Consider the following 21,610-nt stretch of genomic DNA (forward strand, 5'->3'; position numbering starts at 1 on the left):
GGTTACTGTGCTATGAAGTGATGAAGTGTCTGGCTAAGATTAAGACCGCCTGGACTTGGGAAGTGAAAAAGCATCAACCTTCCTTGTGTTTTTGCCCAGCTAGTTGGCAGCACCCAACCCCTCTTGGCCAATCTTCAGAAGATAAGCAGGGTCCTGGAGGGGAGACAAACAGGAGATCCCAGGGCTGTGGCTGGAAACCAGAAGAAGAGGATGGCAAGCACTTCCAGATGTTGCAGATCCACAAAGACCCTGTAATGGTATGTGAGAAAGACCTGAGAGATGGGGCAAAGAGATGCTGCCTAGGGAATGGTCAGATAAGAGGGGGCATAGCCCGCAGCTGCATAAGGAGTGGAGAGAAAGAAACTCAGAAAGGACCCTCCCTAACTTCTCGGGCTGTAAAAGAGATGGTGGGAGATTTGTGCTTTCAGACTTGCAAGATTCTGTTAATGTAGCCCTACAATAATGTAGAATTAGCTCCTCTGGTCATGGTTCCTGTCTGGTCCACCAGGGAAGGCTGACAGACCCCAAGGAAGCCGGACCTGACTCAAAGGCGGCTGATGACGCGATGCACACCATTAGCTCGGTGAGCCTCTGGCATTCTTCCTCGAATCCATTGCCGAGATACGAAAAAGGCTCGTCCAAGAATCACGCAGACGAGCCCCGTTTATTAATGGTCATTTAATCCCACCTCTCCACCTGGTCTTCGCTTCTCTCCGGCAGCATTAATCTTGATTTTGCCTCAAAGGCGGCTGGTGACTCGCTGCATAATTTATTTTCCCTCCCGCCAGCAGCTGCGGCAGGAGGGGCTTTGGGCTTCCCATGAGCCGGGAGCCAGCATCGCGGGCAGAAATCGTGTTTGGGATGGCCGTCTTCTCCCCGAATGGAGGACGGGAGTTTTAGCCTGGGAGTTTTATTTTCAAAATGAAAGGGGAAGCGTTACGCTCTCCCTCCTTGCTTCGTTGTGCTTTTCTTAGCAATTGATCTGAGGCTGAGAGTAACTTTGGCTCCAACCTTTCAGGTTCTTTCTTTCCATTTGAGCTGAGCTCTGCCTGACGAGAGGGACCCAGCCCTGTGGTTTTCTCGGCAACAGAATAAGTTGAAAGTTTCTTGACCCACAGTTAGGAGTGTGTTTGTGCTCCCGTGCAGAGGCCAGCAACACCAGGGTCCTGATCTTCTACCCCCTTGGCTCTGATGTTGTGATTTCTTATTTTCTTTCTCTGAGCTTCAGTGTTTCTCCCTCCGCTCTTTTTTTTCCCTTAACGCACACCCGTGCCACGGTTACCCACTGCCCGGCCCACTCACCATCTGCAGCCTCCCCCACCCCTGCATTTGGGCACCGCTTCTGCTGGGTGTTGCTGAACCCCCGCCTCCCCCGTTCATATGCCTGTGACAAAGCGCTCGTGCATCTAAATGGCAACGTTAACGATCGGATCATCATCTGATTTCATGATCGGGTGATCAGGAGCAGAAGTGGGGGGCGTAGAATAGTTGCATTCGGTAACTGGATCCTGATCATCATCTCTGAATGTTCTCTAACATCGGTAAGGAATGCCAACTCGCGCCCGACTCGAAGGTGGCCGATGCCGCGAGGCACACCGTTAGCTCGGTGAGCCTTTGGGCGATGTTTCCTCGAATCCATTGCTGAGATACGAGAAAGGCTCATCCAAGAATTACCCAAGTTTCTAGCTCTCATGGTTGGGGAAAGGGGGTTTTTGCTAGGGAAGTGGTAGATGAGAGTTTGCCTAAATCTTTCCTGGCATTTTGGAGCTTCTGTCCAGCGTATTGCTGGTTTTTCCAGCTGGCTTTGAGGACTGGAAAGAGAGGGCTTCTGCTCCCTCTGAGTCTTTGTTTTGCCAGGCAAACAAATAAAAATTAGGCAAGCAGATCTGAGTATTTTCCCCAGGAAAACGCTCAGCTGATACAGCAGCTCTTGGTATCCTTCTCCGTTTCACCCAACTAAAATTGGGAGAATCAAAGAAAGATTGGCTTTGTCACCAGCTGCCCCTGCCCAAGACCTGGAGCATCCTTGGGGCCAGATGGAAGATGCCTGCGCTTGATAGAAAAGGAATTAACATAAGCAGGACGTCCTGTCCTTCTCTGCTCATCCCAGCATCTCCTGCTAATGCATCTCAGGCCAGAACAGCTGGCTGCAGCTGGTTAATGGACGTAATAGGATGGAGACTCAGAATGGATGCTCCGCATTTCCACTTCCTGTTGTCGTCTGGGCAGAGGGACGTCTGGGGGCCAGCGGTTCCCCCTCCCTGAGCCGAAAGAAGACGGTTCCTCTCCTCGTCAGCTCAGTCAGGGGCACCGCTTGGCATTCAGAAGGCCCCCTTGCACACCCACACCCCATCTTGGGAAGACCCTGGTGCTGAACCTGGAATGATCCATGCTGTCCCTCATCTGTGATACTCAGAGACTTCGGCTCACGTCTGCGATGGAAAGAGCCATCGTTCAGTGGTGGAGCCTCTGCAGGAAGTTCCGGATTAGAATCCCGAAGTCGGGAATGGTCCTGGAGACCACCTAGTGCAACCCCTTGCTCCGTTCAGGAATATTTTGCACCCAGGGGCCTTCTTCTCCATGGCGTTCATGGACAGAAACCTCACCCAAATCCATCAGTGCGGCCGACGGAGCTCAAAAGGTCAGTGGCCTGACTTTGTATCCAGCGGCTCTGTATGTTCCTAGTCCTCAGCGCTAAGAACTGGACCCCCAGCTAGCCTTCCCCTTTCAAGACCTCCCTGATGCTTCCCGAGAACACCGTGGCCCTCGAGTCTGCACCTGGCCCCAAAAGCCCCTGGGCCTCTTCCCAAGGCCTCTGATTCGGCTTCCAGCGCTGGCATGGGGCACCAGGGAAAGGCATGGAAACAAACACAGCAATGTTCGGAACAAGAAACTTCCTTTTTAATTGGCCCCGTCGGGACGGACGGCCCCGTCGCCTCGCCTGTGCAGGGACTCAGTCCGGCTGCCTCCTGCCTCCTCTGGCCCCCTTCGGAGCAGCCTCAGGACACCCCACAGCCGCCCCCTCCTCCTGCTCCTCTCCCAGCGGGCGGCGGGCAAGGGGCTTCTGAACTGGCGAGGGTCCGGTCCTGCTCCGGGCACCCCAAAGCTTTGGCTTCGTGCCAGCGGGCTGGGCTCTCATTCCCGAGGGAGCCCCCGATTGCTGCAAGGGTTTTGATGTGGAGTTTGTTTAGCTCTCGGGAAAGGACGCTCTACGTGTGACAAATGAGCAAATATCAGCGGTGTGCAAATTTGGCAAGGCAAAATTAAGCCCTGAGAGAAGTGGGGAGACTCAACGTCATCTCTCCTGCAGAAGCTGCTGCGTTTCCATTCTCTCTTCGCAATCTTCCGTGCAATTATATTAGTATCCCAGCGCTTCCCCCCCCAAAACCTGAGAGAAATCAGCTCTCATTAGATTCCTACACACCCCACACACACACACCCCGCCAAGGGCGGTTAGAAGGTGGCGAAGCCTCCCGAAGCCGCTTGGGAAAGTGCGCAATGGTGGTCGGGCTGCCGGAGGAGGGGGAAATATTCCTTATCAAGGGGAGAAAAAGCTCTGCTAACAGCCGCAGCTGATGGGTCAGCCCACCCCAGGGAACGGTGGGGAGAATTTCTCCTGCTGCTGGAGAAACAAGAATCTTGCCAGCAAGATTCCCCTCTCTCCACAAACAGGGCGGAGGGTTTCAAGAGACCGATCAACGCCAACTTCCTAATACCGTCCGATCCGTGCTCAGAAACAGCTCCAAAAGCGATTGTGCTGCACCCAGATTACTGGGATGTGAGAGTTTCAGAAGGTTTTGGGGGGGGCACCATTCTCGTTCTACATTTGGGAAGGACAAATCTGCCCCTTTTGTTTCATCTCAGTCTGGAAAAGCCCTCCACGTGTCCACTTCTCCCCCTTCCTCGTTTTGGCAAAGCTCTCCATTTCCCTTTCTCTCGATTTCTCATTTTTTGCAAACGACTCAAGTTCCAGTCCAGGTTATTTCTAAGGTTCACTCTAGAAATTCACTGCAAAGAGCGCACGTTTCACCAAACAGCTGCATGTTCTCTCTCTCTTTTTCCTTTTGCAATTCGCGTCGGGTTGGTTGTGGATCAAGGGGGGGGGCAGTAAGTGTAGAGCATCATTGGTTCAGCGCAGAGCTGCCCCGTTCCATCCTGGTTGTTGCCTGAGCAACCGAAGGGTAGGCACCATTCCCAGGGAACCAGCCGGGGCCCAGGAGTGCCTCCTGGCGGCTTCGCCCGCGATGCAGAGAGACCCGCCGGCGGCAGAGCCCAGGCAGGGCTCGGGCGCCCCAGCCAATGCGTTCTCACCCTCTTGCCTTGTGGGGTGAAAAAAAAAGGCCCAAAGGCCTGCCGAGGGGGCAGAAAGACAAACGGCTCCGATATGGGCGTGAGCAAACAGGGAAGGAGAATTGCAACACCCTGCCAGGCGACTGAGATAATTATTCACAAGCAGGAACTGCAGCACAAACGGGCAGTGGGAGAATTTCTCAAGGGTGTCAGCCCTCCAAAGGTTCGGGCTATTTCATGGAGCCCCCTCTCCTTTTGCTTAGCAGCCAGTCCAATGGCAGGAGCACCTTGCAGGGGGGGGGCTCGACCGAGCTGCTAACCCTCCTTTTCTCCATCAATGGAAGAAAACCGAAGGCTGGCGCGCTTTCCCGTCCCTCGCCCACTGGCCTCTTAGCCGTTCCCCCACAATCTACCCAATATACCAATAGAGGTGAACACCCAGTATAGTTCTCACCCAGCAAAAGAGGCTCCGTTTTTCTCCTTTGGAGTAGTTGAGAATGTCTTTCAGATTTCTCTTGGGGGTGTTTGGGGGCTTAAATCAACACACACACACACTTGTACACACTTTTTTTCCCCGACAGTTGTTGGTTTATTGAGTCACTGAAGCGGTCACAAATGAAAAATATTAACGTAAGAAACTGGCAAATGAAAAAATGAAGTTGAAGAGAATCCAGGCTGCTAACTTTGGTTAGACCTACCCAGGGACAAGCCCCTTCTTCGCATCGTATGTTGCCTTTTCTCCAATGCCCACCCGTGCACAACTGAAGCTAGAGATCCAACCATGGATGGAGAAATTTCTCCAGCACTTTCTAGGGTTTTTTTTTTTTTAAATTCTTGCGGAAGAGAGAGAGAGAGAAAAAGAGCCTTGGATGTTCCCCGTAATAATGTTGAATTTGACAAGCTGATCTTAAGTAATGAAGTAATGAAGAATCTTAAGTAATTAAGATTCCTTTTCTTGTAAGCAACATTTCAGTTGGGAAGCAAACAGTCCCAACGCTTAGGAAATCTAAAACCCAATTCCCACTTCTTAAATTTGAAACCGGGATGGGCAGGTCCCCATTGATGGAGAAATAACCAGCTTGGCTCTGGGTGAAAGTCGGGGGGCGCGATGGTGAGCGAAGGGAAAGCCGCACAAATCAACACAGCTTAGACCACTGACCCAGCGAAGCGCGTTGTGGCTGGAAACCACGTGCAAGGAGGATGCTTTTCAGCTCAGCCTGAAGCAGCAGGGAGGCCTAGATTGCTCCGCATCCCTGTTGGCGCTTCAGGGTCTGGGTCGTTATGCCTGCGCCCTCAGCAGGGACGGGAGAGGACCCCTGTGAGCGAGATGCTCCGGGAAGCAATTAGCAAGTCTCTGCTCATGGCGGGATCCGTGCATGGAAGGCGGGGGGACTCGAACACGCCTCCGGCGGCAAGGCAGGTGGACGAGCCACTGATGGCCGCCGGGCCATCTCGGGCAACTGGGTTGAGCGGAGCAGCTCCCTGGGTGGTTGGCAGTCCAGGTTTGGTTTGGAGGTAGCTTGAGATCGTGAGCCTTGGAAATCTTGGCAACGTTTCTCAGGGGGCACGTAATTCCTTCCTTTGCTCTTCGCAGCTCTCCTCCTGCATGTTACCGACGTGCACTGGACACTGACAAACGTGGCACACACAGGCACAGACACACAGACACCCCGTGTGATTGTGTATGAGAGGGGCCAGATGGATCACTTGAGGCTCTGGAGATGCTTCCGGGGTCCGATTACACCCAACTCAAGCCTTCTCTTCGCCTGGCCAAGACCATCCCAGAGGGCTGGCCCAAAGTCTGCAGGGGCTTCGCCGAGCTCTGCACGATCCGCCTGGGGTTTCCACACCTCTCCATGCCATTTTGGGGCCTCCCGACTCAGCTGCCCTCTGTTGGCCAACCCCACCGATCATCTTCCTTCCTAGCATCCAGCGTTATGGCATGGATTGGAGCAATGGCCCCAGATATTCCCGGAACGGGCTCTCTCTTCTGAAGAGAGTCCCAACTCAACAGAGACATCTTCCTGTATTGGGTGGGGGATATAGTTGGGGGTCAGCTCTTCTTGCCACTGAGGACAGCTGAAGTTGACTCCCAGGAAGTCAGGAAAGGCTTTTTCCCCTTCTCCCCAAGGGTCCCCAGCTGGCTCAACGGACACACTCACAGTAGGAGGACAACTTCCTATCTTCACTGGAAACAGCCGTACAGCCATAGCTCAGGGGCTGAGGGTCCCTTTTGCCCTTGTGGGTTCAACCCTCATCACCTTAAGGGCTAGAGAACAACCCTCTCTGAAATCTGGGGTGTCTTGGTCCGTCTGTGTCAGTCAACCAACGGAGCAGCTCCTACAGGGCCGCCACCACCAGCATCTCCAGCTGCCTTTGGAAAAACTCCTGCCTGAAACTCTGAAATCCAGCCTGGGGGGAGGCCCAGTGTGGTGGACTGGACACTTTCCTGACCATCTCCCTTCCCGATGGAGCAAGCACAACCACAATCACCGCCACGGGGCTAATTTAGAGGACGACGACGGCCAAATGCTTTACATGCTCAGAAGCACAATAGAAAAGGATGCATAATATTCATACCTGAATAACAGAACAAGAGAAAGGGCGGGGGGGGGGATGAGGCCGGGCCACCAAAGGCATCGTGGATCCCTCTTAGGGAAGCTGTCCCAACCTCCCCACGGCCAGTGACCTCTGGATGGCTCAGACGCCAGCTCCATGCAACGCGGCTGGAAGAAGACGGGAGCTGCGGTCCACGGTGGTCCAGAGGCGCTCCTGGCATCCACCGGAAGGCCACAAACCTGGCTTCAGTTGGATGGAGCTGGGGTCTAGACCAGCCTAATGCCTTCCTACCTCTGTTCACCCACTTCCCCTGTCCCTAGACATCATTGGGGTTGTAACACAGCAAGTTGAACTGCAGGTTTTCGTTCCAGTGCCGGAGCAGGACAAAAAGCTGCTGAGCAGCCGTCTTGAGCGCGGGCAGGTTTCGCCCTTCCGGGATGTCTTGCTCACTGAGCCACCGGCTGGCCTTGGCCGCCACCAGCTCCCATTCAATGAAATAGGAGGCTGAGCTGTGCTCCAGCCAAGCCAGGGCCACAGCGGTGGCCCAGAGCATGCCCTCCGGCTCAGTTTGCTGCTGGAGTTCCATGTCGAAGAGCCAAGCCTGGAGTTCAGAAGTCTCGGTCTCCGAGCCCCTGCCGCTGTCCGGTGGTGATGGGGCGCTCTCTGGGGTCGAGAAGCTCTGGATGGTGATCGAGGGAGGGGACAGGCTGCTCTCAGCCTTTGGGGCTTGGAAGGAGCTTTCTGCTGTGCCCCCAGAAGAACGTGCAGGCGGGCCAGCCTCTTCGTGGAGATTTCTCCCTGGGACATCGCCTGGTGGCCCGGCACCCCCTGTGCTCTTGGCTGGTCCTGAGCCTTCCAGCTTCCTGGAGCCAGCTGAGGGGCTGAGGTCTGTGCGGTGGCAAGCAAACGGTGAAGTCCACCTGAGCTTCTCCAGGGGGATGTTGATGGCCTCGCAAAAGGCCTGGTTTAAGGGGAAGGAGCCACAGGCCAGCTGGAGAGACACCTGAGGAGAAAGGTGGAGGGGAGGACCACAGTGAAAACTTTTCGTCTTATTTCATCTCTTAGATTTTAAGAACTTCTCAACAGATTTCCCCCCCCAGTTGGCTGCAAAGCACAGGGCAGAAGAAAGCTGAGAAAGAGGACCCTCATGTCCAGCTCAACACTGGTAGCCAAGTTCTCCTCAGCAAGCAAGCCCAGCTAGAAGAACCTTGGGTAGGATCTCCAAGCATTTGTCTGCTGCTCTAGTGCTGTCCCCACTTCCAGCAGGAGTCTCAGAATCTTCTGACCTTCCCTTAGGACACGGATAAGCTATCTTTGGAGGCCCTCTTCCAAAAGGACTGTCCTAGGGTCAAAGGCCAGCCCACAACACCTGGAACAGGAAGGCAAAGGCAAGGTTGCTCTTCGTCCCGTCTCCAGCCCCCAAACAGAGACCTGACAGAGTGCTAGGCTCCTGCGCACTTCAGACTGGATTTGGACTAAAAGCAGACAGCCCCGCGTCGGGCATGAGCCTTTGGATAACCTTGAGCAGTGAAGTGGTCCATCTGCAAGGCATTTTTGCATGCATTAAGGTGTGAACCGCTCTGTCAAATCCGAACCTCATTTTTAGCCTATTTTGGTTCAGACATTGGTCCTGGGAATGCAACAGAAGTAAGTCTGCGTGCAAATTTCTCCCCTCCTTCCTGTTTAGATGGGGAGAGTTTGGGGAAAGGATCTTCTCTTTCAAGCTCCCCAAAATTGAATTTCTCGGAGAGCCCCACCGAGCGTAGCAAAGGCGATGCTTACGAGCGGCAGATAATCGACATTTTCATTGTCATTTTCCGAACTGAGCTCATGGCTCTTGGCAGGAAATTTTCCCATGAAGCCTCGGGCAGCCTTGGTGAGCAATCTTGTTTTGTTAAATGTCAACCTGGATCAAGAAGAAACCAAAGTAGAAGAGAAGCAATCACACGGCCAGCTCCATTCCCCTGATGTATTTCCCTTTGCCAAATACACACAAAGACCAACCCGTGCAAATGTCTTTCTGAGAAATTATTTTTCCCAAGTGTTCTCTTCTGGTTTTGTTAGGTTTGGGAGCAGTTCAAAATCTAACCCAACTACCTAGAAGGATATTGACCATCCAGAGTGTATCTTGGGCAGCCTGTTTAGAGTGATGAAATATCAAGAAAATATTTTGCAGAGGCATAAAATGAAAAGAAGTTGTGCCGAGCTCTAAACAAAACAGAGAATTCTGTCAAAACGTCCCACATTCTAACAAAGCAAAACCAAGTTTTGAATGTTCTGCCCTAAGGAAGGATAGGACTCCTTGCTCCCTTTTTTTTCATCCCAGGCTGCTAACATATTTGGGATAGAAGCTACCGATCACCCAACCTGCAGAAAAATTGGCCAAATAAGTAATTTTTAATTTAATCATAATTAAAAAAAACCCCACAGCAAATGATAGAACATTGCTAATCATGTCAAAAACATTCCACTGGGCAAATTTTCTGTAGGTTGGGTGGTTGGTAGCATCCAGCATGAATGAACTCCCCACCCAACTTAGTGGTCCTGAAATTAAAAACAAGGGGGAGCAGAAAGCTTGGCTTAAGTTCCTGTGGTTGGCTATCACGGAACATGCAGAACAGTTCAGGTTTTATTTCATCAGAGCATGGGAAATGTAATCTCTAGAAGATTTGTAGAGGGTGTTGAACGCTATTCATTACTAGGAATCTACTAATGTGTCATATCGAATTTTAAGAAGAATCTCCAACCAATTTCCAAAAGCTTCCTTTGTGTGTTTTCCTCCGTTGTTATATACAGTTTGCAAATGGTGAGTCAGGAGCAACCACATTCAGAGAGTGGGTGACAGAAAGCAAACGTTACCTTGCGCCGAAGAAGTTCTCGATGGATTTTTGAGAGGAAATTGATGGGCTACGTAGTGACACTGAAAAGACAGGAAATGAACAGTGGCATCAGAACTTAAGGTTGATGTAGGTTATCAGTTAGACCCACTAGATTGTGAAGTCCCTGGTTTGAATGTCACCGCCTCTCTGACACTCCTTAGCAGCCGTAAAGCCTGTATCCTCTCTGTCACCCTCAGTTTCCCTACCTGTAAAAAGGGGAGGGGGAAGTCCTTGAACACTCTAACCGAGTTGCTCTAAAGCTCCACCAAATTTCATAGCCACGTTTGGTTGGGGACTGATCATCCTGAAGAACGTCTATGTGGTCACTTAGAGTTGCTCCCAGCTTTATGGCACACAATTCATTCTAGGACACCCCTTGGTTTTCCTCCTTTTCTATTTCTTGTCAAAGTTTTGCATCATTTGTTGGCTTTTCAAATGGGGCCAAGGGCCGGAGGGCCAAAGGTTTCCCACCCCGTCACACAGAGCAGCTGCCAATCCGAGAAGATAACCCTGAAGAGGCCGATGGAATAAGGCAAATGCTTTTTCTCTTACCGTCTGGGAAACTGTAGTGGTCTCCCCCTGAGGAAGAAGGTGTGCTACTTGGGGACAAAGCACTCTCTTCTGCATCTGGAGGGGGGGAAAGCAATAAATGAAGTCTCTAGCAACAACTGTCCCCTCCACAGACATTAAGTGGCCCAAACTCAGATGAGGGCTGGTGGTTTCTGACCAGCGAGTTTTGTCAAAAGCCATAAACTTTGGTGAGCAGAAGCTGATACCTCTGAATGAAATTGGTCAGCTGGAAACGGCGCCATCAGGCCCGTCCTGATTTTGGGCCCCTTAAACTAACTTCCCTGCAAATCCCTTTCTTCAACTGATTTATATCAGGAAGAAAACTGAGGCACGTAAAGAGTGGATGATTCACCAGGGTTTCGTTTTTCTGGAGAACTCGATGAAAAGTAGGAGAAAAACGAAGCACCGATTACTGGATTTGGCACCAAGCAGAGTTTTGCCGCACTAAATCCATTCCCCTTCAAAATAATAAAGGAGAAATAGGAACGCTGATGAATTTTCATGGCCCGTGTGGCGTTTCTGCATCTGTTTAAGGACAAGGTGACCCAAAGGCTGTTTGTGCCCAGCTTTTTTAGGACCACGGAGTCGTATCCAGAATAAATCAGGACCGAGCCTCCTTCCTTCCTTGATGCATCCTTCCCTTTGTCCTTCCCTCTGAAGTTAACCTGAGAGCCACGCAGAATTAGCCCCTTTCCACTGGAACCCTCCCACGTGCTCCTGAACCCCAACATCTGGGGAGAATACAGGACAGAAGGATTCACGGGCGGCACGAAAAAGAGCCCAGGATACGATCTTACTTGCGCCGTGCGGCCCACCCTCTGCTCCGTTCTGAATCCGCCCCGGGCTGGCCGACAGTCCTCGATGCCGTCTGCCCTCGGACCCTGAACTCCGTTGGCTGGACGATTTTGTCAGCAGACCTCAGCAAAAGAGGGGGAAACTCCATCTTAGAAGGGCCCAAAGGACCAAGGGCACAGCGGACTTAGAGGAAAGCGTCTGAACCAATAAACGCGGGAAAGCTTCATGGTGCACCAGCCCAGCACAAGAAAAGAATTGGGTCTTGACTGCCTCCATCAAGAGCCACAAGAGACCTAAGTGCTTTTCAGCAGCTGCAGGAAATGCCTGTTGTGTCTGAAAGTCTGCAAAAGTTCATTCCTTCCCAAATGTGTTGGTTTTTAAAGCATTGTACACAAGATTGAAGCCTACGCACAAACATTTTGGGAAAGTTAAATATAATCGTGTTGAGACCATTGCTGAGGATGGACTCCTGTGTTTGCCCTCGATATTACAGATGGGGAAGAAGGTGGAGGCTGGCTGAATTTTGTGTTTTGTAACTCGGTTGACTTCCAAAATCCCTACTTCTCTGAAACTTGCACAACAAAGACATGCCTAAAAAAAAAAGTTCAATAGTACATCGTAATACGAGATACTCACAAAAGGCAAATGTTTATGCAAACATGTATGTTTGCCAAGAAAGTAAAACACAGGCAGAAATTCATAAGAACTATAATGCGGAGCTTTTTTTAAAGCCATCTCGGGTTAGCACAGGGCTGAGATGAATTCAATGAAACAATAAATAAATGAGAAAGCAACATTGATAGATTTGCAAAAATAAGGAACTGAAATCAACGAATATCCTTCCCAACTAGACACTCCCACTTCCTGGTTTGGCCACACCTCCACTCCTGGCTCCGCCCAGATCTAAAGGCTGATGTTCACATGTGCTTCAAATGCTCTAGGTCAGTGTTTCTCAACCTTGGCCGCTGGACCTCGGCTCCCAGAATTCCCCAGCCAGCATCTTCAACTCCCAGAATTCCCCAGCCAGCATCTGCCCCTCTTAAAGCGGCCAAGGCTGACAAACACTGCTCTGGGTATTTGTCGCCAGCACAACATCTTCACAAGAGCCACGAGCCTCACCTGTACTGGGATATTTCACGACGGTTGGCAAGTAGCTGTTACTGCTGAGGTCCACAGGCAGAAACGCTGTGTATTTGCTGATCACGTTGCAAGACTTGCTGGTGTGCACGGCATTTGCTTGGTAGCGCCGCCCGGACCCTGTCGGAGGACCAGAAACAGCAGGTGAGTTGCAAATGAGCGAGTTGCTACGGGGCCTCCGCACGCCTTTCTCTCTCCCACCACTGCTGCTGCTCTGAAAGGTTTCGGAGACAACAGGGAGCTTGTGGGAAACGTGGGTTTTGATCAGACGTTTCAGCGAGCTCAGTCGCAGCTGGGGAACTTGGGGCCCCCAGAGCCACTTACGGACCGGGGCGTCCTGCCCCGCTGCGCCTGCATTAAACCTACGCGCCTGAAATCTAGAGCCACGTGGAGTTCACCCTGCAGCCCTTGGAGGCCCCCGTCAGTCCTGTTCCGTATGGGAGACTATCGGGAGAGAAAGCAAGCCGCCTTTTGCTGGGAAAAATAACCCTAAATGATTCTGTCGGAAAAATGTATTTCGGGAAATTCCAACTCAATGCTCGGAAAGCCCAGGTGGTGATGCTCTGAGAAAAGGTTTCCCGAGAGAAAGAAACAGCTTAAAAACCAGCTATCGAGCGTTGGGGCCAGCTAAACAGGACCAGAACGTATTCAAGGGTGCCCAAGACAGCGGGCATTTGATCACCGTGCTCAATTTCGAACTCCTTTTCGGCGAGCTGCTCGAAGTCCTGGATGATGGACTTGGCAGCCAGGTGATGGAAGGTCTCGTTCCAAACATCTTCCTCCTCCTCGCCCTTGTCTTCTCTGCTTCGGAAGACAGGCCCGAGGTCAAAGGTTATCTCCCACTTGACCGGTTCGTTGTTCTGTAACCCCTTCACCACAGCCTTGCAGAGCAACCTTGGAGACCCCCTCCAGCTGTCGCCACCGCCCGATGAGCCTGTTTCTGGGTCGTGCAGTTCCCAGTCGGACGTGGTCTCGGTTTCAAAGTTGAAGGAAGGATGTTGGGCCGATTCTGCAAGAAAAGTCAGATAGACGATGATCCGTGGTGGGAGCCCATAAGCCACGTGGGTCCATCTACCGTGCTTTCTGGCCAGGGGGAACTTGCCCCACCCTGGAGAACCCTCCAAGGAGAAGAAATTCCCTAAACCAGCCTCAGGCGACTCCACTGCGCCACCTGCACAAATTCCCCCCAGTTCTCCTCTCCTCTCTGCAAGAAGTTTGGGAGCCATTTTTCTTCTGCCAAGTGGAATGACAACTCGTAGGAAACCTGCAGGGTTTTTGTGTGCAACGCCAAGAATAACCCAACGTGTTGGATGCTCGCTTTGCAAAGCGCTCGGTTCTCTGTACTTTTGTGTGTGTGTGAATGTGTACACTCCCCAAGCCACCCAACAGGAGAGTCATTAAGCTCGTTCCCTAGGCGGGTAATGAAACGTCTGCAAGCAAACAGCCAAGCTCAGAGAGCACCAAGGACTCCAGAAGAGTCCTCGCTGGCCATCATGCAGCTTACCCAGTTCCCCAGGGCTTCGGCTGTCCGAAAACGTGTATCCCGGCACGGAGTTCATTTCTTGGGGCCCCGATCCTGTCCCCGTTGCCGTTTGCATGGGGCCTCGGTGCAGCTGCAGCGAATCCAGGTTGGGGTACAGAGCGAGGTGGCTCTCCTGGAGCAGGGATGGTCGCCGCGCGCCGACTCCTCGGATCTTCCTGGCAGCGACGGGGCTGGCTGAGAAAGGCTGATCAGATGGAGACATTCAGTGGGGGAGAAGATGCAAAGGGCTGCACTGCCCCTCACACACACACGTGCACACACAGCCAAGGGAAATAAGAAAGTGGCTTGGCAAACGTGTTCCTGGGATACCGCAGTGAAAATACGTGCAACAGAAAGTGGCCTTGCAAAATCAGACTTTTTCCCCCCAGAGCCTAGAACTGTTGGCAAACAGCAGTCTTCCATGTTTCCGAATGCAAAGACGTTTTTCAAAAAGACGGAAAAAAGAGTTGGAGATGGGACTTCAGGTTTCCTTATTTCACTTGCCCGTTCATTTCTCTTCCTACTACTCAGGCAAACGGCTGCATCGATAAACTAATACCAACCCACCCAACAAATGCAATGCCAGGCTTAGCTTTGCGCAGCGCTTTACTCAAGTGCAAATGTCATGTACGTGGAAAAGAGATGCCGACACAATAATATGTACAAGCATCGCAAGGCTGCAGTTGGGATGGGACGTTTCATTAATGCGCCCAAGGAAGGATGGGCATCGGTTAAAAACTGCACCGGAAGAATCTGGGGGCATAGAACCAAACCAAGTTTTGCTTCTTGCCGTTACTAGTCCAGGCCCCGCAAAGAGAAAAAAACCATCTTGACGTTTGCTATGGGCTGGAATGCCAGTCGCCGATCGTCTTACATCGGAAGAACTACTTTTGCATCACCTCCGAACTCTACGGATTTGTGATGGCGTTGCTCGCCTCTGCCCAGGCCGGGAACTCACAGCCAGCTTTTGCAGACCCTGACTCTGCTTCTCAGGAGGCGAAACGTGAAAAGCGGATTGACGCAAGCGGCTGAGAGGAAGCCTCCCGTCACCTTTGTGGAAGCCAGACGCAAAAGCAAAGGAGCAAGAATTCCACTCAGGCGGCTGTTTTAATTACAGAGCGAAGGGAAATGGGAGATTCCTGGACCCAGTTGCCTGGTAACCAGAAGCAGAACCCGGTGACACTCCTTGGCGTTGTCGTACATGTGTTTTCCAACACCCGTACATGGGAGAAGAGATGTCACCGAGGTTATGCGGCTTGCCTTCATCCCCACGTCCATCGCTCTCCATTTAGGGACAGGCTTGCGCAGCCTGGTGGGGAAAGAGGGCCCTCGGGGTCTCTCCAGAAGACCCTCCATTGCACGTCCCCTCTTCTGCTGCAAATGAAATAGAGGAGCTCTGTCTGGCTCGCCTCTCCTGGGGGGAAGCCAGGAGGGGAGGAGGTGGGTCTGAAAAGAGCTCAGGAAAGGAGGTGCGGATGGGAAGGGGAGAAACCGCTGGGCAGGGAGGCTGGATCGTGACCACGGGGGCGCAGACACCCGAAGCACAGCTCTGCTCGCCCTGCAGCAGAGCAGCGGGCATGACTTCTCAGGCAGCGCATTGATTGATTGACTATGTGCCATTGAGTCAGTGTCGGCTCTTAGCAACCGCACAGACAGGTTTTCTCCTTAATGATCCGTCCCTAACCTGGTCTTTCCGGTCTTCCAACGGCAGACCGTGCGTGGCAAAGCATGGCAGATTGGACTTGTCTTGAAGCCATGGTGGAAGATGGCATGACAAGACAGTTTCTCTGGCATTTGGTGGGCACTTGAGGCTGTTTCGTTCCTAGGTGGGGGCAGCATGGGAGCAACATCTTGCAAGCCGGAGGAAGGTTGGTTTTATCAAGGCAGGGCTGTGCTGGGGTGGGGGGCAAGCAGGTTGCAAGGTGTGGACCTTCTGGGGAAGCAGCTAAGAGAACAAACCATTTTTTTAAAGAAGTGCCATGCAGGTATGCATCAGCACAAGGGGGAAGGCTGGAAAAACAAGCCAGCTTTGGAAAGCAAACTGAGGTTTGTTCAGGGCTGTTGGTTCCCGAGGACGTAAGTTCCCCTCCAGATAGGTCCTCCCTTGCTGCAGTCCCAAGCGATGAGTTTTGCAGAGGGTGGGGCAAAGGACCAGTTGCGCACTGCCTGAACGCTGGAGGGAAAGCTTGACATTAACGCAAAACAGCACAACACGTCCTTCACACTGGTGAAGAGCCAAAGGGCACAGAAACTGGTTTTAGACGCCACGGCTCTCCGTCTACAATGACCTTCACTGACCGGCTGGGAATGTCCTCAGTTGGCAGAACGTTTTATGCTCTTTTGGAGTTGGTGGGTTTATGGCAAGGGACGTGCCTTGAAAGGCCCCTAAAAATCTGGGGAGTTTCAACCGTGAGGAAGATCCCATCGGGAATTCTGCAAACCCATCTTAACAGCTAATGGAAGCGTCTCCTAACCAGTACGATGTCCTAGGTTGCCCCTTCAATCTTCCTTTTTTAATTTGCTGGCAACGTTATGCAGACTCCATCGTTCCAAACTCCTTGAGCAAACCCATTGAATTGACTGAGGAAATGCCTGGTGACCCACCTTATAGGCTGCCCTTGAGGAGGAGGGGTTTCTGACTGAAGAACAAGCGAAATAACCCTAAACTTCTACCTAAGCCTAAACCTTGTCGGGGATCATTCTGAGTCCTGAGGGGCAGAAGCCGAAGAGCTTGACCTGGCGGATTCTCAGCCTGCGTTCCCTGAAGGGAGCCCAGCTGAGGAGGACCAGGCGGAGGGGAGGCCACGGCCTGCAACGAGGACGGGAAGAGCCCCAAAGGGAGCTGCACTTCTGCAAATGCGTCTGGTTGGGCTGCGAGCGAGGGGCCAGGGGTAGCAATGCGCACCCCCTTTTCTTCTCTCCGTGGGGCTACCGGGAACCCCGGATGGAGACGGGCTCTTCTGGCGCTTCCGAACCGCTCTCTGGGCGGTTCAAAAAAAGTCACCTCTTGTGCCTGGGTTTTCTTTGCGGGAAGCCGTACGTTGGGAGTGGGCTTTGTGCTGCTATAGTTAGGGATTTACAGCTGCCCTAAATACCTCGAGGGTGTCTGTGTGTGCGTGTAACTGGCAGCCCAAACAAGCGTAAGCCTAGGGATAGGAAGGGTAGTCATTTAGTGAGATGATAACCCCAAATCAGAGGCCAGGGAGCCAACCTTTGGAGAGGCCAGGATGGATCTAACCATCATTAACCTGAAGCCATTGAATCTTTGCTTTCTCCTGCCAGTCTCTCCCTGATGAAGCTCCACGGCTTTATATATTTGTTTAAAGGCTTTTGCACAAAACCAAGTGAACTCCACCTCAGGTTGCTATAGAAACCTTTTCCTCTCTTTGCTCCGGTCCTGCTCTCTCGAACAAGCAGGAGGCAGCTGGATTTGCAAAGGGGCGGGGGGGGGGGGCGGACTGTCTGCCAACCCTGAGAGATAACATTGATCCCTCTCATGCCAGCAGACCTAATGCCGCCCAGAAACAGAAGCCTTCTTCCTTTGCAAAAGAGAGCTTCTCTTTTTCTGCCCAATTTTGCTGGAGAACTCTGTTCTCCTGCATTTCCCTTTGCGGGTGCTTGTGAACTTAGCAAGTTGCTGGAAGGGGCGCGGAGGGGCTTCCTGTTTTCTGCTGCATCTCTTGCTGTCTGTCGGCAGCCTTCCAGGTTCTGCCACCCCTGAGAAATTCCCTGAGGCTCTTTTCCCACGTGGGAAAGGAAAGCCGAGGAGACTGGGATGAATGTCTGACCGCATCCATAGGCAAAGCCTACAGCCACCTTGTTACTAAATCAGTGTGGGAACGCCTCCCTCCTGCAGGAGAGCTGCACCAACATTCACTTGTCCACGGGAAGAAACGTCCAGGGACGTGAAATATCTTTTACCAAGATCAAATTTCTCACAAACTAGGAAGCTCGGGGGGCTTTAAGCCAGGCCCAGCTCTCTCACAGGGTGGTTGTGGGGATAGCAGCATCCTGCAAGTGGGACGACATTGCCCTCGGCAACCATTTCTAAGCCTTTAACCGAAGCAACAGGGATCCTGACCTGAAGCTCAACCTGCCAGGGCTGCGTGTCTGAGTTAATCTGGCTGAGATCTTGCAGGTGGACCTTCCGGAGAGGATTCTGCACCAAGGCGGAGCTGGAGTCGCTGGCCGTCGGAAGCTTCTGGGGCAACTCGCGGTCGGCAATCTGATTGGTGCTGTAGGCCCTTCGCTGAGATGTAGTTACGGGGTCTGTGCCTGAGAAAAACACAAGGCCCCAGTTTACATGACCAAACTACAAAACATCAAGGAACTGACCAAACCAGGGTTCGGTTTAAGCATTAGGAGAGGCCTGCTAACCCTGGGCGGGAAAACCCATTGGATTTGGGAAGTCCTCGAAGAGTAGGAGGTCTATCATGCAAAGAGAATGAAATCTGTATTCTTTATGTTTATACCAACGTTCTTCCTTTCCTTTCTCCGCCCTGTTTTTTAGTGTAGGATTTTATCTGTACGGAACACGACAAGCGTCCTGGTGCTTCAGCACGCTCAGCCCATTTCTCAATATTTTAGAGCAAACTGGGGCATTGACGAAGCCTGCCTGTAGCAAATATGGATACAAATGGGGCCGTCTTGTTCAAAACCCCAAGCAGAATTGTATTTTGGGTATTCAGTCCACCTCAATCTGGCCGTGGACAGGACATCTTTCGCCATATCTGGACATTTCCGAATGCCACAATGCAGTTCTCCAGACATTTCGAGGTACCCAAAGGTACCCAAAGAAACATGGCCATTCAGATCCACGCTTTCTTGAGAGCAAGAATACAGGTAAACACCTCTTCCAAGAGATAGCTCGCGTTGAAACACTTCCTTCACATATGGATATGTATTTTAGTACACACTGAAGTAATTTGGAAATACGTAATTTTTTTTAGGCTGCTAGAGGAGCTGCAGAGTTGGGTGAATATGTGTTGATGACGTGAGAAGGCCACCTTGCCAGGCAGATGTTTTTGATCAGATGATATATTTCTATGAACTGGGAAACTGGTTGTCTCCCAATTTCTTTTTGCTCTCTTGTCTGTCTGTCTGTCTCTCTATACATATACATATTTGGATATATATATGTATGTATGTATGTATGTAAGTGTGCACAGAGATGGACTTATTCCATAATGTTTGAAGAACATGTAGAAAGTTTAAGAGTTTCGTAAATGATGCAAGTAGAGTAGGAATAGAGTTGAGGGACTTGAAAGGTGGGGCAAATTATCCACGTTCTTATCTTTCAATTAAATTCAAAGTTTACTGAAAATTTCAGGGCAAAGCAATGGAATAAATTGGTAGCAATATCGGCAATCCTTATTCCTAGCAGATCAGAGCCGAACTAGACCAAACCCACCTGAATCCATGTCAGATTCGCTTCCCATCTCTCCGCTGATCCTCTCTGAAGGAAATCCACTTTCGGGATCCTTGGAAGCCTCCCAGTTCTCCAGCCCTCCTCCACCTCCTCCTTCTTCTTGTGAATGGAAGAAAACAGAACTTCCCGACTCTTGGGAATGCAGCATGCTGTAGCGGCGTCTCTTGTCCTGGGGAGAGAGGGTCAGTTGGCACGCATTCGTGATTTCCAGGCCGGTGGTTCAGTGGTAGAGCGCCAGCTCTCTGACACTTTGGGAAGTTTTGCCCACCAGCTGACTAAGTGGAAACCATGGTAAGACAACTCTTGACGTTCCTACGTCAAGGACTGTTGATAAACCTCAGCCAATCGAGACCAGAATTGTCTACTCTACCACTTGGCGGTGGATAGCTGCCCATGGGAAAACCCAAGCATTTGACGTCTTCTCTTCCAGATATCTGGTCTGAAGACCTGCGCTGGTTCTTTATTGGTCAATGATCTTATATCAAAGATGTGTTGGCTTGAATATTAGGGTTTGTGCAAGTAGATCAAAGTTCAAACAGCCCCCACCAAGAACCCCAGAGAAAATATCAAGCTGGTGTTGATGAAGAGAGAAAATGGGGATGGGATCTGTGTAAACAAATAATGAGTTAATTAATGCTCAGCGCAGCTTCGTTCATGCGTAGCACATCAAAGGACCCTCCCATGGACCTGAACCTTAATCCTCTCAAGCTTCAGCTACGTCAACGAAGGACCTGAAGAAGCAGAAGTCCTTGGTCGGGGCCACTCACCAGCCTGGGATTAGAAATATACAGGGACGTATCGCACACAATGCTGTACGCCACCAGACGGTCTCCTGGAAAAAGGCAGCTGGCGTTGACAGGCGAAATTAAGACTTCCGTGGTTTCCGGAAACACCCAATCCACAGAGACATCGCTCACCACTGGCGCCATTGCCTTCTTCAGAGACTTGATCATCTAAAACCCGGAGGAAAAAGAATTGCTCAGAGCAGATAGTGGCCCTCTAGATTGGTGCCCCTAAATGCTGAGTCTTGATGACAGTAACCCCTCAATCCAGGCTGGAATCCTGCAAAGCCTGGGAGGGCGCTGAGGGCTTGTTTGGAAAGTGAAACCCATCTGGGGGCCACCCTTCTGGAAGGTCATACACGGGGAAATCTGCATTACAGTTGAGGGATGTGAAGAGGGACACGCGTTGTGTGAACCTGCCTAGAAATACTGGTGGTCCAAAGGATCTGGACTGAGCTAAAGTTCCTGTGGTGGTACCAACCCTATGAGGTCAGCCCTTCAAGGCAGACAACCCTGGGAAACCAAAGTCACGCAGGCCTATATTACTTTTATTATAAAGCTATAGTGACAGAGTTTTGCAAGTCTGAATGCACCCCCCCCCCGCTTTATTATCTTCATGAGAACTAGGAGGGGCTTGTCTGAGATGTTTTCTCAGGTCACAGCTCTGGTTTCTTTTATCTGACCCTTGCGTTGGTAGCGGCTCTTCATCCTGTCCCGCAGGGTCGTTCCTTCTTCCCACTACAATGACATAGGCCAGGCCAGACCCCACAAAAAATACTAGACTTCTACTTTCTTGATAGAGGCTACAGTCTTGAAACCGTGACTGTGTTTCTCATTCCCTCCCTCTTAAAGAGAATCAAAGTGGGGCAGTCTTGAGTTTCTTTCTCACGCTTCCCTGTTTTCCCGGGCTAAGCTCATGTTTTAGTAACGTTTCCGGCCTGTTTTCTCCAAGATCCTCTCTACACCCAGTGAATGCAAGGCTCGGAATGTGTTAATTTTAGGACTTGCTTGGAAAATTTTCCCAATTTGCAAAATTCTGGAGGAGAAGGGTTTTAAAAATGGGAGCAAGGGACAGAAGTTATTCATCTTTAGTTCTGACCCACAAAACCTGAGGGACAAGGAAATGCCTTTAGACGTTTCTGAAGTCTGACAGCTTTGTGGCAGGTCCCCAAACACGGGCTCAGCTCAAAAAGAGACATTTTCTAATCTCGCCTTTCCTTCCTGCTCTGAGGCTGCTGTTCTGAGCGGCTGCAGCCTTTCAGCTGTAAATTTTTACCCCTCCACAGCGAACGGTGTTTCCAAACACGTTCTGCGCAAGGAGCTGACATTTTGTGACCTTCAGTCGTACCAAGGGGTCAGTCGATGCCACCTCCCACTCCGTGGCTGCAATCTTTTATCTCGCAGATTCAGGAGCTGAGCGTGAATCATATATCATTGGGGGGGTCCTTTTTTCTCCCACCGCCTCCTTTTGCTGATAAGAACGGCTCCTTGGTGCAGACTGGAGTCTTTTCTGCCTGGGCTCAAGGAAGGGGAGATGGAAAATGCGGACGCTCGGGGCGTGTAGCGAGAGAGAGACCCTGGGAGGCTAAGCTGGTTCCATCTTTGATGTTCTTCCCATAGTTAGACAAGTACATTTTATTCAGACAAG

The 21,610-nt window shown here is 51.4% G+C and overlaps 1 protein-coding gene across 2 annotated transcripts in view; it reads right to left on the reverse strand.

The window, feature by feature from the left end:
- Positions 1–401: 401 nt before the first annotated feature.
- The window catches only part of VWA5B1 (von Willebrand factor A domain containing 5B1), a 35,827-nt gene continuing 14,618 nt past the window's right edge, over positions 402–21,610 (reverse strand). For both annotated transcript variants that reach the window (XM_088147649.1, XM_088147648.1), the window contains 11 exons: positions 19,948–20,133; positions 19,163–19,349; positions 17,834–18,027; positions 13,735–13,957; positions 12,913–13,239; positions 12,213–12,350; positions 11,096–11,215; positions 10,281–10,355; positions 9,709–9,769; positions 8,632–8,755; positions 402–7,852 (listed from right to left, as the gene is read on the reverse strand). In XM_088147649.1, the coding sequence (XP_088003775.1) occupies positions 7,166–7,852; positions 8,632–8,755; positions 9,709–9,769; positions 10,281–10,355; positions 11,096–11,215; positions 12,213–12,350; positions 12,913–13,239; positions 13,735–13,957; positions 17,834–18,027; positions 19,163–19,349; positions 19,948–20,133 (2,322 nt within the window). In that variant the 3' untranslated portion in view covers positions 402–7,165. The remainder of the gene's footprint in view (positions 7,853–8,631; positions 8,756–9,708; positions 9,770–10,280; positions 10,356–11,095; positions 11,216–12,212; positions 12,351–12,912; positions 13,240–13,734; positions 13,958–17,833; positions 18,028–19,162; positions 19,350–19,947; positions 20,134–21,610) is intronic.

This window comes from Python bivittatus, unplaced genomic scaffold (genome assembly GCF_059951505.1).
Source record: "Python bivittatus isolate LINGU-HERP-01145 unplaced genomic scaffold, Pbiv_v1 ctg000510_np1212, whole genome shotgun sequence".
In the NCBI taxonomy this organism is placed as follows: Eukaryota; Metazoa; Chordata; class Lepidosauria; order Squamata; family Pythonidae; genus Python; species Python bivittatus.